This window comes from Lissotriton vulgaris, unplaced genomic scaffold, assembly GCF_964263255.1.
Source record: "Lissotriton vulgaris unplaced genomic scaffold, aLisVul1.2 SCAFFOLD_2206, whole genome shotgun sequence".
NCBI lineage: Eukaryota > Metazoa > Chordata > Amphibia > Caudata > Salamandridae > Lissotriton > Lissotriton vulgaris.
The window spans coordinates 306,890-323,203 of record NW_028254763.1 but is presented as its reverse complement, the minus strand read 5'-3'; the positions used below and the strand labels follow the sequence as shown (position 1 = coordinate 323,203).

Here is a 16,314-nt window from a genome sequence, read left to right as displayed (position 1 = left end):
GGCCCCCTGCCGGCCCCCAGAGTGAAGGAGAGGTGGGGGGTGCACACGGGGGGTACCTGTGGTACCCCCCAGCATTTGCATATACAAAGCGGCAGGTACCGCGCGGTGCCTGCAGCTTTGTGTATGCAAATGCAACAATGCTTTTTTAGCAATGTGGTGGGCGGTGCAGAGAGAACAATGCACAATGCTGAAAATGCAGGATGTGCCCACCACTGTGGCGGGCACATCCTAATTTCCCCCACGGGACCCCTGCCCTTATGGCGGGCGGTCCCGCATTCCGACACGATGGTGGCAGACAAAGTCCGCCCGTCATCCAAATGAGCCCCTAAGTTATGTTTTCGGAATTTCTATAGTGTCCAGTCTGCTATTAGAATGGCCTAGTCACCATACACCACTGCACTAAGCCATTGGCAGTCCATTGCCTTTCCATCTGGTCCTGAGCTTATAATCGCAGATTTGGCTTGTGTTGATACATCACAGACATTGTTTCATGATTCTGTACCAGATTTGGTGTCTGTGTATGATGCAGTGAGTGTTGCTGTCTAATTTTGTTTTTTTAGGGCTAGGCCCAGAGGCATCTGCTAACTGCTTATGCTTTTTAATGGTCAGTAGACCACCACATCACCTGGCAGGTGGGGAGGAGAGGGTGGTTGTGTGTGTGTGTGTGTGTTTTGTTGAAGGAATGTTGTTCTATCTATTGTGTTCTGTTGGATGCTAATGCAACAGTGTATCACAGTACCCATGCTGTTGTGAGCATCTTGAAAGCCAACTGTATGCCATAATTGTGTTGTGTTGGATGTTTGTTCTGTCTAATGAGTGCTTTAGTAGTTAGTACTGTTGTAACCCACATGATAGCCAGCTATGTTACACAATATTAAGTCAAGGTTATCATCAATACATTGTCAGTGTCAGTACTGCTGTGGATTATAGATGTCGTATTATTATCATCATTCTGTTTTTTTTCCATATAGTATGACCTGCCATGTGGTTGCTTCCAAAACTTTATGAGTGGGTTTGGGAGATCAACCACTGTATTGTATGCTTTCAGAATTTACAGTGTAAATGAGCATTGTATCAGTGCAATAATGACAGAGACCCACTTGAGCACTGTACATTGAGGGGTGTAAGAGATGATTTAAGATCATGTATCTAGCAGGGAGGGTGGGAGGCATTTCTTGTCTTGGATCCTGGTTGCTATTAGAAGCTGTGAGGATCCTTGTCTTTGCTGGGTGAATAATTGAATCAAATAATAACCTATTTTCAGTGCCTGATTGTAACTAACACACTCATCTTTACCACTACATCTTCCTTAGCAATTACTAACATTGAGGTTATTTTTGTTTACTATTTAAGGTCATTCGGAGATTCTGCTCGGATTCTTCAGGTCTGGCAGCATGAAGGCAAGTCCATTAAAGCGACTTCGGTACATCCATTGCAATCCCCTGCTCCTCATGTTAGGCATCTTCACACTTTCTATGTTTATGAATTCAAAAATAGGTGTGCCGTGGACTCTGTTGCATCATATATCTCCCAGAGCTATACCCACTGCCAACCCCATCTTGGAATATACTGTGCGCTATGCAAGCCAGATGTCGTCCACCACACGGCACCCACTCATACCACCTTATCCATACGACTACAAGTTCATTCTCAATGAACCAGACAAGTGCAAGAGGGAAGCACCTTTCCTGCTTATCTTGATCATTGTAGATAGCAAAGATGTTGCCGCTAGGCACGCCATTCGAAGCACTTGGGGTAACGAAAGCAGCATCCCTGGGGTGTCTATTGCAAGGATTTTCCTGACTGGGATTTCTCCCACAATGACCAATGAAATCCAGAACATGCTCCAGGAAGAGAGTGTAACTTTCAAAGACATTATTCAGCAGGACTTCCTGGACACCTACAATAACCTGACCCTAAAAACCATGATGGGGATGGAGTGGGTGACCAAATACTGTCCTCGAGCCAGCTATGTCATGAAAATAGACAGCGACATGTTCTTGAATGTGGACATTTTAGTCCACAAACTTCTGAGGCCTGAGCTATCAGTAAGGACAAACTATATGTCTGGCTATATTGTTTCAAATACAGGGCCAATCCGAAACAATGAATCCAAATCGTATGTGCCGAAAGAGGTCTATCCAAAGGACGAGTATCCTCCATATTGCGCTGGACCAGGCTACGTTTTTTCTGGAGACTTGGCCATGAAGATCTATGATGTGGCTCAGACCGTCCAACTAATTAACATGGAGGACTGTTTCATCGGAATATGCATGGATGAGCTGAAAATCAATCTTACGGAGCCCCCCAGCGATGTGTTTAATGGGCACAAAATAAAGTACAACAGATGCCAGTTCTCTTCTCTCATCACTGTGCATCACTACAGCCCTCAGCGACTGCTGGAAATATGGCCAGACTTCCAATCCAGGAATGACTCAGAGTGTATAGCAAAGAAAACAAGGTGAACTGGAGCTAGGCCCAGTGACCATTGTGCATCCTAGGGTTTATGCTGATGTTAATTTGAGGGTCTGTATCCTAAGATACTCAGCATCGTCCTGTATCCAGGCAAACATAATGCTTTATGGGGATGAAAGCTGGACAAGAGGTTACGCAATCCTGTGATAACAAATAAATCGGTAAACCTCAATATGCACTGTAAGGAGAAGAATCATGAACGGGATATATGCCTTTGGGCCCTGCTGCTACCATTATCTTATCTTAAGTTATGACTGACTATTTCCAAGCTGTATACCTTTTAATTTTCAGATATGTACTCTCAAGTGCAATACAGAATATCTAAAGTCATTCTGTTTGTTGTACCTTCATACAGCAAATAGGACTTTCATGCAGTGCTTTTTGTCGCTTACCTTGAAGACAGTCAGCGGCTTCTGGAAGGTATTGATGATGTTCCAAAGAATATGCTTTTACTCCAAAATGAAGTTTGAATCTTTCACTTGTGTACTTGTTTACTGTTCGGCACTATTATACTTGGTTATGATAAAGTTTACCTCAAATTGTTCATTTATCCTTAACTTCGTATTATGATAAAATGTGTTTTCTCTAAATGTTTATTATATATAATATTGGCATTTTGTAAATCAATTTCTTGAAATAGGTAAGAATCATGGAAATGAAATGTGCTTTATTTTAATTTTCTATGTGCAGAGATTCAGTTAGTTAATTTGTGATTATTATGTAAGTCCAAATAAGACCAAAGAAAATTCCAAATCTCTGGTTTAAAAGTCTAAAATGGTCATAAATTGCCTTATGTTTAAATCCTGGTTTGGGGATGTATAATTTTTTGTGAAAGGGCAGACACTTCAATATGTCCCCAAATCCCTCCCTGCAAACCATGTGCACATATTGGGCTCTTACAGCACATCACCTAACTAGTGCATTATATATTTCTCTGAGGTGGAAGTCATTTTTTTGCCTAAAATATAGACATGGATTTTCATGACTTCCTCTCTAGAAAGTTAAGTCAAGTGATGTGCATATGAGAGATTGTATGGTCCATGATGAACCATTAAGAAGTGTTTAGTAAATTTTAAATATAAAATAATTTTGATGAAAAAACAGTTCGCTCACGAAAGAAAAGTCAAATTTCACTAGGGAAGCATTGGTTAATTCTGGAAAATTATCAGGCCCGGTTCACAAAAGTAACCTGTGACAAAATCCTAACTTGACCAAAACTTAACTTTAACTGAGCCAAAATCTTAACTTTACTACTCCTAAATGCCCTTTTTAAATACCGAAAGTCGTAAAGTTAGGATTTTGTCTCAGATTACTTTTGTGACTGGGGTCCATCATTAGTTACAGCTGAGCACCCATAGTTTGGAAAATAATGACAGTCTGTGCATCATGCAGAACACTGAGTTAATTGATTGGTTTTTAACAAGTAATGCAAAGATTTACTTTAATAATATATGTTAAAAATGTTGTTTATATGTCATCGGACTTTTCACTGCAGGACTTATTACAATGAATGATATCTCTTTAGTATATGTTTTAACCAATGCTTTAAATGGGAATAAATAAGAGCAGGTACTCACCAAACTGATGGACTAAGGTTGGAGTTAGGCACGGGGCTAATAGGAAAGCATTTATAAACAAGATTAAGACTTTCTCAGTGAACAATTGTGCATGTAAATACAGAAACATTTCTGCTATCTGCATTGTTATTATTTTTCTATGTGTAAAAGGATACATTTAGCAGTGTTTTTCGAATTTCAAATGCGTGCAGGCTGCTTCTACACTTGTGGCATATGAACAACATTTCGGTTGTCACTTACCCACAATAATGGGTACTGTGTGCAGACTGAGAAAGAAACCTAGACAAGGACATACCATGATCCCGTTCATGTTGACAGATTTCGCCCCTGCTTATCTATATTGTTCATGTTTTTTCAACTATAATGCTTCCTTTAGAGTGCCTTTTGTAATTCCCTTGAATTCAATAATAATGTTTATTCACCTAACGTGATAGTCATCAGTTTACAAGTTACAAAACAATGAAGTACGTCGATGTAAAGTATTTGAAGAACATTAGCAAAGGTTTTGGCACCCCATGTGGTGACTAAGAAAATAAGCATTGATAATGTATTTATTTATCCTATGTTGTTACAAGCTATCTGACTTCATGGAAAAGTTGAAATTGTGTACATACTTGCTCCTGTGTGTTTTTATTTGTATTTAAAGGCCCAATCGCCTCTTTTAAATATTTACCATGAATATACATGATCTATGTTTCTTTTTTCCTTCATTTCAGTATGTAATTTTATATGAAGAAAGTAGAATTTCAATGAATTTTGGAGCTAAGCTACTTCTTCAGGAGAGTGGCACTCCCATTTAAGTGATGCATTGTTAACTCATCTCCTTTTCCCTGCAAGACTCGGGGTTAGGCAACTCAGCCAGTCAATCATTGTTACCCTCCTAGACTGACATTCATGCAGATCATATACCAGAAAGAGCTGCCTGCCAGAGATTGGGTGCCAAACAGTATTAGCCTTGTCACAGCGGTCAAACACCTTGCACATGCATTTTAGGCCACTGGTTTGCAACCATATGTTCAGAGCCACTGGAATTATGCAACTCTGCAGCATTTTCTGCATAATAATGGAATTGCTGCATTTGCCATATAAACCATCACCTGCTGCATAATCTGCAGATTTAAACCCATTTTTTTCTCCAAATTACATAGATCGAAAGTTACTAAAAACATGGTGACAAATGTTCCTATGCAGTGGAAGGCCTTCCTGCTCATCTTTAAATCTCCTGTTTCTGTATTGGGGTTTTAAACTGGTACTAATAAGGTGAATCATTTTCTCATACAATGTTACTATACGTAAAAATGACAACAATTAGGGAAACCCTGCTGCATAATTTGATCAACCCTGCCACGTAATTTGGTCCTCCCTTACCGCATAATTCCAGTGGCCCTGCCTATTTTATACAAGGATTTTAAACAAAACACTAGCGCTGCCATGACCAATCAAGTGACGCAAAATGAAATGCACCATGCTGGAGCAGAACCGATTTAAAGCGTGAGTGTGGCTTACTTTGGGCGCAAGTGCATCACATGCAGTTTTTTTTTAAACTCTTTTTTAATTGCGTTTTTTTGGTATTACACGTATACAACATTGCAACATGCGGGAACCAGCTCACAATGTCTTCCATTCTTTCCCGTAGCGAATATTATTCAAAGTCTTCTACCCTTAAGTCACAGTACCAAGCCTCAGAATTATTAAATACAGGGTACTCTCTGTTATTTCCCCGATTATGAATACTAGAAAGCAACATCACATGAGGAAAGTAGCGCAATATTTAAGAAAGCAAAGTAAGAGAAACAGCAAAAGGATAAAGAGACCTGTTGTTCCTCTCAATCTTCAATTTATTCATTTAATTTTGTTTTGGAACTCCGACGGACGTCCACAAAAACACACTGACAATTTAAACAAACAGACATTGCATACAGCACAAAATTCCTTCCTTATACATTACTATAACATGATATCAACATAGTGCGAAATGTGCAAATAAGCTATGACACGTAAAACAATCGCATGACCGGCCAATAAAATTTCTTATATACATACTAAGTAATGTGCGGATGATACAATGAATACATATAACTATTCAATAGCCAAACAGTAGATATTAGAACAAAACCAGGGTACCACTGTTAGACAAAATTCTAGTAAATAGGCAAAAAATTTCTAAAACATTGGTATATCTTAAAACAAACCATTTCATTCGGGGCGACAAAACCAGAGAACGTGCATCCTGAGCAGAGTGAATATTAAATTTAATAAATACTGGTTTTAAAAACACTCGCCTGGCACTTTGCAGCTTTGAACATGCAAATAAAACATGATTAAGATCTTGGATTTGCAACAGGCACAGTTCACAGATTCTCTTCTCTCTAGGTATTTTATCCCAGATGCCAGTGACGTCTCTTAAAGGCAGCAGATTAAATCTAAGTAGGAGTATCAGCCTTTTAATTCCATGAGGGATATTCCAAGTTAAATAAGGCTGTGGTTTATTCCCCAATGTACTCCCACTGACCGCCACGTTGCTAAGCCTGGATTTACTGAAAGCGATGTCTCTGGCTAAACTGATAGGGGATCTAAATTTCTTTAAGAACTGTTTCAAGCCAGATTTAGGCATAGAAGAAGCGGGAGTTAAACTAAGACCAAAACTGTCAATTGCACCTAAAAAAGACCTAAAAACGTGGATTGTATATTTAGAGTGCAAAAAAATTCTGTTCTCAAAGCAGCCCTAAGAGTACCCTCTTCCCCCAAGAAGAGAGAGTTACCCCACCTAAGAACTGCTGCCTCGGCTAAAATAAAGGACAAGACTAATCCAAATTCAAGGCGCAGAACATGTGGGGCAGCCAAAGAATTTAAATTACAGATTTGGCACATAATTCGTCCTTCTGCCTTCTCAAACATATGCCAATGACTAATGTCCACCACCTCAGCAGCATATATTAATGAGGGTGGGATTTTAACCTTAAAAACAGATACGACATGGCTAAAATGGCGTCTCCCGCAGGTGTTATAGAATCTCTTTAATGCACTTGCCTGGGAGACGGCTTTACCAATGCAGTGTTTAGTATGTTCCAAATCTCGACCTGTTTTTGAAAAAACTTTCCCTAAATATACGTACGAGTACACCAATTCCATTTTTTCAGAACCAAGTATCCATCTAAAACATCTCTTGAGCCCCATCTTACGAAAAACCAAGATCTTGCTTTTTGCAATGTTAGTTTTAAAAAAATGAACCTCATATTTATTTAAAACGTCCAGAAGGCGTTGCAAGCCAATAGGCGTTAAATCGAAAATTGCAACATTGTCTGCGTACAATAAAGACCCAACTGACATTCGACCAATTTTGGGGGCATCCCCTTTCGCCAAGTTCAAAGAACCAGGGAGATCAACAATGTACAGTGAAAAATAAAGTGGTGCTAATAGACAGCCCTGCTTAATCCCATTATGCGTCCTAATTTTACATGTTAACCCCCGCGAACCTCCCATTAGAACCTGGCACCAGGTGTCATTATGCAATTCCATGATCAGACCCAGGAGATGATTTGGAATGTCGAGGGAGACAAGTTTTCTCCACAGGGTGTGGCGGTCCACCTTGTCAAACGCTGTGGAGAAATCAATAAAAGCTGTATAAACTGGCATCCCTAGGGAAAAAACATATTTCTCCACAATTGTCTGAACAACCGCTATATTATCTAAGGTGCCATGGTTCTTTCTAAAACCGTCTTGTTCCGGCAGAAGGATATCTTGATCATGGACCCATTGTTGTAAGTGGCATACTATGCTTTTTGCAAATAATTTGCCAGCAGCATACAGGAGGGCAATCTGCCTAAAACTAGTTGGCACTGTTTTTGGTCCTTTTTTATACAGGGGGACTATAATGCTTCCCTTCCAAGAGGGGGGATTTTATTCATAGAAAAGCAATATTTTAAAAGTGGTTCTAAAAAATCACCCCATTCTTCTGGCTCCTTTTTGATTAATGCAATTGGGATACCATCCGGCCCTTGTGCGCCAGAAGTTCTAGCCATCTTTATGTACTTTATCAGTTCCTTTCCTAGTGGGGGACCAAATTCAGTAAGGACAGCAGATACTGGTTTAACCTCATCAGGCAACACGGGAGAAACTGGGCTATTATTTCTATATAATAGAGAGATGTAATCCACCCATTCCTTTTCGGGAATCGGTATCGGAGTAGCTCTCTGCCTTGAATCACAATATTTAGCGATCAAGTGCCAATATTTTCTCGAGTCCTTGGCCCTTGCGGCTTCCCTCAGCCCTATCCACTTCGCGTCAAGCTCTTTCTTTTGTCGCTGAGCATGAGGCGACTTCTCGCTCGCTTGAGGCGATCGATTTCCTGCTGTCGACCAAGGAGATAATGTATGTACTGTTTTCGAACAAGATGGTTAATTGCCCGTTTTATAATTATCATATGAGACCTATCTTGTTTATACGTGAGGGGTTCAGAAGATGTGGAGCTTAAGTTACAGATCTTCTTCATTTGAGCCTCCAAAAAGGATATGATATTGCAGTGAGTAAAACCTTCCTTTTCGACATACACCTTCTTCACAATAGAGCCTACTTCAACAGTGTTTTTTTGTGTCCGAAAGGATCGGCCATTTCCTTTATTAAAGGTGGCCAAGCCCTGACCGGCATTCCCTGAGTCCAGTGTCGGTAGATCAAAAGCCACAGACATACCCACTATACAGTGGTCGCTCCATACCGACGGGCGAGCAAAAAAGTTATCACAAACATTTGGTAGGAAACAATCACGTAATCTAAAAGGCTCTCAGTATGTTGAGAATGAAAGGTGAAATGGGCTGTTTTATCGGCGGGCACTCTCCTATTTAAGTTAACAAGATCTGAACTTCTAATACTATCCAGTAAGAGAAACCCCCGCTTGTCTGTCTTTACTTTATTTGGTAATATGATCTTGGGGATGTGCCAGATTTCCTCTTTATCAGTGTTGGCATAAATCTCAGAGGCAGAATTTGAAATTTTAGCATTTAAATCCCCCACTACTATCACTAGGGGGCAATCTTCATTAGTAGCTATTTCCTGAATAGTACCCCAGGGGTACGTACAAGTTTGCCACAAGAAAGGAAGTGGGCGTGGGCGTGTCCGAATCTCCCAAGCATGCCAACTTCAAACATATACAGAGGTTTGAAGGGTGAGGAAATCCTTCTAGTTGCAGTTGATGGAGTTTTTGAGCAGAATAGATAACCCCCGCTGGCATGTCCCCTTTCCGATCGCTTTGCATAACACGAATATACAAAATAGCCATCACATTCAAACTCTTTACAAGACCACGTTTCTTGTAGACATATAATTATGGGATCCATACTTTTTAAGGAATTTAATTTTGTTTCCTTAGGTCCCAGGCCAGCCATATTCCAGGACATGAGCAGCCCACCCAGGCTACCTCAATGGAGCACTCCTTACTGTATTCACATTGGTGTTGTTCAGGGCTCTTGCAACCCAGCTCCACTGGGCAAATTCATCTTCTGTGTCTGGGGTCTGTGGGGCAGCTACTACGGCGGGTACAACATTTATTAAACACCCCCTCCAGTCCATGGAAACCACTATATCTTTAGGATTGACCGCAGAATACTCTATTTCGGGGCCCAGTACGGCTTGTGCCACTGAATTAGTAGCCTTCAAGACTTTCAGGTTTTGACTTTTGGCGCCCGCAATTTGATTTTCCATCAAATTCAATGACAGGTGTTACATCAAGCCCTCGTTTCAAAAAAGCCTCAGAGTTCTTCAAAACCAAATTAGCCACTATCGGTGAACAGAAAGTAACCCTGGAGTATGGGACAATGTCATGTGCATAAATCATCACATTGAATCAATAGAGTCAATTGCCCCAGACCCTATGTGCAGCGAGGAGACCCCATAACCCATATGCTTTTCTCCACCCAATGAGTCTAATGTCTTCTTAGTGGAGGGCAGGGTTCCTTGGAGGGTCTGCAATGACCGGTTTAAAGGAGGTACTTCCGGTCCTGAGTCCCCCAAACTCCCATTCGATACTGTGGATATTATGGTGGATTCCCTTAGGTTGCCATCAGCTGATGGAGTTGTCGGGCCTCCCTTCTCTGTTATTAAGTGGGCATCGCTCTGGCTTTCCAAAATCCGGGAAAAATGCAATTTAGACGCTTTACGTTTGGAAAATTGTCTCCTTTTTTGTGTTTCTTTTTCATATTTTCAATTTTAGGTTTTGAAACTGGGCCATCCCTCTTACCTACTCTCTGTCCTCTCTTCCCTGACAATGTAGGAGAGTACACCTGAGAGGTAGTCAGAGAGGTTAAAGCCACCTCCTCCCCTCCTGCCCTCTCTACCTGTTTGGGTTGCTTAACCACGGCCCTGATTTTCTCATTTTCTCCGGTGCACTCCAATCTACACTTTTTAAACAGGGGGAAAAATTTCAAAGAGTATTTTTTCATAGGAGGACTCAGTTTGACCTCCTCAAATAATGTACTTAGGCATAGCTCTTCCTTTTCAAGATTACATACAAGGCCATAGGGGGCATCAGGGAGAGGGGGGTTCATGCCTATACAGAAACATCTCTCGACTCTCCAGAGGGAAGGTCTAATACCCACCTATCCCTTGACCGTCCATCCATGTGCGGGAGAATCGTAGGGATAGATTTAGATTTAAGGGTAACAGGGGTAACAGACTTGTTTCCTTTTTGGATTTCAAATAACATTACAGAAATCATTACCAGCATATGGTCAGAACTTAAGACGGATTTCGCTAATAAGGATAATATGGAATTTAAGATATTTTCAATACACACGAGATATTCTGATGGTGCCCCCTCTCTCTCATTTCCCCATTTTTGTTGGGAATCAGGCAAGAATACATCATGGCCCGACTCCATGGAGGTGCCAATAAAGTGACTTATACAATTGTATAAGAGAGGCATAGGGAGGCGCCTTGGCGAAGAGCTTACAATTGGGGTATTGACATGTTTGTGACCACTCATTGACTGAACGTCATTATGTCTACGATCGAAACAGTCTCCCAAGACCCTTTTTTGGGCTTCTATATCAATGTCTGGGAGTGTAAAGTCTTCCCCTAGCGATGGCTCTTCATGTGATGTTGTTCCTCTCGATAGCCAGTGCAGGGGCTTAATAAGGATGCCACACCAGCAATAAGTAAGCTCACAGAAAAAAGACAAAGAGAAAATGAAAACGGTGGGAAAAAGGGGGAAAGGAGGAGAAGGAGCAATTGGGGGCAAAGGAATAACCTTATTAGTGTCTGATCCTTCTGCATGCCTATGAGCTGCCGTCGGTTATCAGCTAGGGTACCTGTGCAAGAAAAAGGGGGGATGGGGGGGGGAAGATCTCAGTGAGTTGGTGCCCACGCCCAAGTACTAGCTCCTCAGGCTTGTGTCACATATTATCCCATGTCTATGCTCTGTCATTTATTTTGTGTGATGTGTGGGGTGGTGGTCATAAACCATAGGTCCGTATGATGGTATGGTAAACACCTTGGCTCCCAGTCTCATGCCTTCACACTATAGTTCTTCTGTATGGTGGTCGAGCGCTCTGGTCAGTTGGTACCGCCGTTTCTCTCCTCTCAGGTGTGTCTGGTTTTACTTTAGATTCTTCTCCAGATCCCTATTCTGGGTGCTCCCATGCTGTTAGCGCCTCAGTCCACAGGTCCGCTAAGGGGCGGATCCTTACCCCTCTGGCTTCTTCCCTAATCAACATCCTCTCCTCATCCATCGCCCATTGGGTTACGTCCTCCCTCCAGGCCTGGGCCCGTGGTTCCTCCTCTGAATTCCTGTCCACTGCTATCCGCCGTCTGGCTAACATTAGTGCCAGGTTTATAAACCTAGTGGCACTTTCTTCAAGGTTGGTCTCGGGAATAGTCCCAAGATACAAGCCTCCAATGAGCGGAGGTTGGCGGGTGAGTGCACAAGTGCGGACTAAATGGCACAGAGCACCTCCCCCAGGAGGGTTGTAGGTGGGGGCACTCCCACACCATATCGGCAAAATCAGCGTTCAGTTGCCCGCATTGGGGCACGAATGGGACTCACCCCCATAGACCACCCGTAATCTATGTGGAGTCATGTAGGTCATGTGTATATAATTGAATTGTAAGTATTTCAGTCTTGTATTCCTAGAGATTTTTCTAGGGTAGGCTAATATCTTCCGCCATTCCGGGTCTGTTAGTTCACGCTCGAAGATTCAGTCCCATCTATTTCACAAAGCAGTCAATGGGCCACGGAACATACTTGCAAGAGATCTGTAAAACCAAGTCACCAGATGTTTAGTTGCACCCATCGATAATAGTTGTAGAACTTGATGTGTCATAGATTCCTCTCCTTCACCCCCCCCTCTCCCCTCCACATGACTAGGGCTGCTCGGGTCAGCTCTTCGTAAGTAAGAAACTGACTTGGGGGCAAACTATAACAGTCCATTATGTCCCCATCAGCAGCAAGGTGCCCTGTTGATAGCAATCTCCTAATGTGATTAATCCGGCTTCATGCCAGACAGTCAATTACCCTGAGTATAGTAAACCAGGGAGTCGCCATGCAAGAGTCCTGCCAGGGGGCAGTGTCGGTGCATACAAGGGCATTCCTGCAGTTTTAAGACACATCTGTGCCAACATCGCAATGCTGTCAACAGCAGTATCCCAGACTATTGAATCACTATCATGGGGTTAAGTAGTTTGGCCACCAGGAGTTCTATTCATGTTGTGCGGCCAATTTGACCCATCTCTTCTTGTTTAACCCTGTCCAACCACAGTGAGATCCACTGGAGCTGAGACACAAAAAAATAAAGTTCAAAGTCTGGTGCCCCCAAGCCTCCCTCCTCAGGGAGTCGTCGAAGGGTAGCCAGCGACACCCTATGCCAGCTCCCATCCCATATCAAGCCACGCAACAGGGCATCCAGCTGTCTGAACCAGGAGGCTGGTACACACACCAGTAGATTTGTAAAAAATATAGGAATCTTGGTAGCATGACCATCTTGGAGATCGTTATTCGGGCCATGATGAGCGCCAAAAGGGTACACAGGATCTCAGGGATCTGAGGGCCCCTCCTAGGTTACTATCTCGAAGGTCTTCCACTGTATGGAAAATCTGTATCCCTAGGTACCTAAAGGTGGTGGGTGACCACATCAGGTTAAAAGGTAAGCCCAGAGCTCTCTCCTCCTCGGGGGAAACAGGGAACACATTGGTCTTGGCTTTGTTGACCCGGAGGAGGGAGACTGTTTCAAAGGTTCGTAGGAAATCTAGAGCTCTGGGAATGTCAGATATCCCCTCTCTCAAATAGAGGAGTATATCGTCCACATAGAGGGAGATAATGTGTTCCAACCGCTCAAACTCTAAGCCCACAACCTGACTCTCCTGTCTGAATAGCTTTGCAAGACGTTCAGTAGCCAGGGTGAACAGCAGTGGGGACGGGTGAACATCCCTGCCTCACGCTCCTGCCTACCTGATAATGTGAGGAGAGCATTGTGCCTGTCTTACACTTGGGTCGTATATAATAGTTTGACCTACTTGATCCAGTCATCCCCCATATCCATCTACCTCATCACAGCAAATAAGAAATCCCAGTGTACTGTGTTGAATTCTTTCTCAAGGTCCCCACACATCAGTATTGCTTCCTGGTTCACATTTATTGCGGGGTGGTGCGTTACAGGGTAGTCTTCTGGTGTTGTGGGAGGTGTTAGGTGAGGGAATAAATCCACTTTGGTCTTCATGTATTAGTGCCTTCAGACATGGGAGCAGTCGGAGGGCTAGCACCTTACTGAGGATTTTGAAGTCTTAATTTAGCATAGAGAGGGCACGGAACTCCGTGAGCGTAGCTCCCTGCACCTTAGTTTTGGGCAGGGGGATGACTATGGCATCATTAGTGGAATCTGGGAGGGCAACAAGCCACCAGGATTCTGCAAATAACTTTTCAAGGCATGGGGCCAGGAGCCCGATGTAGGCAGCAGAAAAGTCGGTGGGAGGCCATCAGGGGCTGGTGTTTTGGCTATCGCCATACATTTGATGGCTGCTTGGATCTCTTGAGTAGTTATGGGGCCTCCCAATTCTGTACGGTGTTCTTCATAGAGTTTTATTAGTGGTATGTGTGCCAAGAAAGCGGCTTAAGCTTCCTATGGGAGAGGCAGGGCAGAATACAAACCTGTGTAATAGTCACAGAACTCCTTTGTCAGATGTACACTCCGCAGGATCCGCATGCAGCAACTATGCTCCACCTCCGTACCCTCCGAACACCCTGAAGTATGAACACAGGGTATTCAGACGATACGGTGAGGGAAAAAACCCCAAATGGGGAAAAAACCCAGAAAGAACAAAGAGAAGAAGGAAGGGGCAGCAGGGAAAAAGAAACTGAAAAACAAAAGTACAAAGGTTAAATGCAATACTTAAACCTACTCTCATGAATTCTCACTAGGTCGATAACCCCTGAATTCACCTGTAATACATGGACTCTACGCCACCCTATTGCTGCATCTCCTGTCTTCCTTCCATCCTGCTCAATACAAAAGAAGGTATTAGCAACAACCCACAGTACTCCATTATCTAGAAGCCATTGTCGTTAACATACACATACCCCTTTGTGCTTATGTATGTTTGTAAACTAGTTCCAAAGAAATGCGCCAAAATCACCAGGATTAAATGAGCACCCTTATGCTCAACAGAAAAGCAAAGGAATCCACTCCGTTGTGAACTGAAAGCCCATATGTTTTCCTTCCATCAAAATAGTACAAAAAGATGACCAAACACGGCAGGGCGTAGTTTCTTCACTACTGCACTCCGCTTTGGTATTTGTATATCCACTAGTTCCAAGTAAATGAGCCCCAAACCTATGCTTCGTGACGGCAGTGCGGAGGTCCCAGACTCCCCCCCTGCACTCCGCCACTTGAATAGCCAAATCTCATTCCTTTACCACACAGTCTCAGGAACCTCCAGGAACGTGTGCCAAGAAGCTATGTAGTCTGTACAACACCCTCGCAGCAGAGGCTAAACAAACTCTCAGCACTGTTTCCTTTTGTACAAGCAATCCGTTACAAAGTTGCAACATGTAGTCTGTAACAGTCCCTTGCAGCCAAGGCTAAACAAACTCTCAGCGCTGTTCCCTGTTGTACAAGCAATCCGTTACAAAGTTGCAACATGTAGTCTGTAACAGTCCCTCGCAGCCGCGAGGTGAAACAAAGTCTCAGCGCTGTTCCTTTTTTCAACAATCACTGAATCAAAGGAGAGAGGGAGGACTAGGTAAGCTAGTCTGAATCCCCGCTTTTATATATCAAAAATCAAGAAAGACTAGCTAGGTTTTTTACAGGTAAGACTCAATGGAGTACGTATGTCAAGGAAAACCAGTAGGTTTTTAGAAAGCCCTCACCCACCAACCTAGTTGGTGGCATGCTTCATCATCGGGCCCACCACAGTGGCACCTAACGTGCCCCGGGTGTGCTTCGACGCCAGATTACTGCGGAGCTGGTATAATTACTGAGTGTGCAGTGTGGTGAGTGTGAAGGTGAAGATTAAAAAGCCATACAAAAGTCCCAGCACCCGAGGGTAAAAAACTATTTTAATAAACTGGGTATCTGTTGGCACATTAAAAGGCAGACGGACACGGTGGAGTATGGATTATGACCTCCAGTATCCTGTGTGGTCTACATGTTTCAGCCTGGCCTTTCTTAATTTAAAACAGGCTTTCCTCAGGACCAAGTGAGTATGTGTGGAGTTACAAAATTAATTTACAGTGAGTGTTTTTGTTTTTATGTGTAGCACGCACTAAGGTGCTATATGGGTGAGAAGGGGATTCCCTCTCGCTTTGCTACATATAACATAAAAGGGGAGACAGACAGACGTACAGGGTAGAGTCATATTAGCATATTATTGCAAAAACAGTCGTCATTCCACAGTCTTATAAGGTGAGTGAGCGAACTATGCATGGCTAAAGTGTGGTCTTGTCAGTGGCAAGACTCATGTGATAGTTAACTAGAAGCCGGTTGTTGTGGTGAGCTAGAAAACGAGAATACCAATGTGAGGTTCAGGTAAGTGAAAGAAAATTATTATCCTCACACAGTATTTTGCTGTTCAAAGCCTCCTTGGGTCGCCTGGCAGAGAAAAAGACCCTAAAAGAAGGTTGTATTGGTTTACAAAATTATCCGACCTGTAAGGGAAGACCTCAACACCTTACCCCCACAGTTGCTGTAGCGCGCAGCCTCATTACTCACAAAACTGTCGATCTGGTTCCTCCTTGGACCTGTCGTCCTTCTGCGGCGCCCGGTTGTGAAAGGAGGGCTGG

The 16,314-nt window shown here is 43.0% G+C and overlaps 1 protein-coding gene across 1 annotated transcript; it reads left to right on the top strand.

Annotated features, from left to right (window-relative positions):
* The first annotated feature begins 1,377 nt into the window (after positions 1–1,377).
* LOC147659419 (beta-1,3-galactosyltransferase 2-like) lies at positions 1,378–4,703 on the top strand. Its single transcript, XM_086951756.1, has one exon. The coding sequence runs from the start codon at positions 1,395–1,397 to the stop codon at positions 2,463–2,465; it is 1,071 nt and encodes a 356-aa protein (XP_086807882.1). The 5' UTR covers positions 1,378–1,394; the 3' UTR covers positions 2,466–4,703.
* The last annotated feature ends 11,611 nt before the right edge of the window (positions 4,704–16,314 follow it).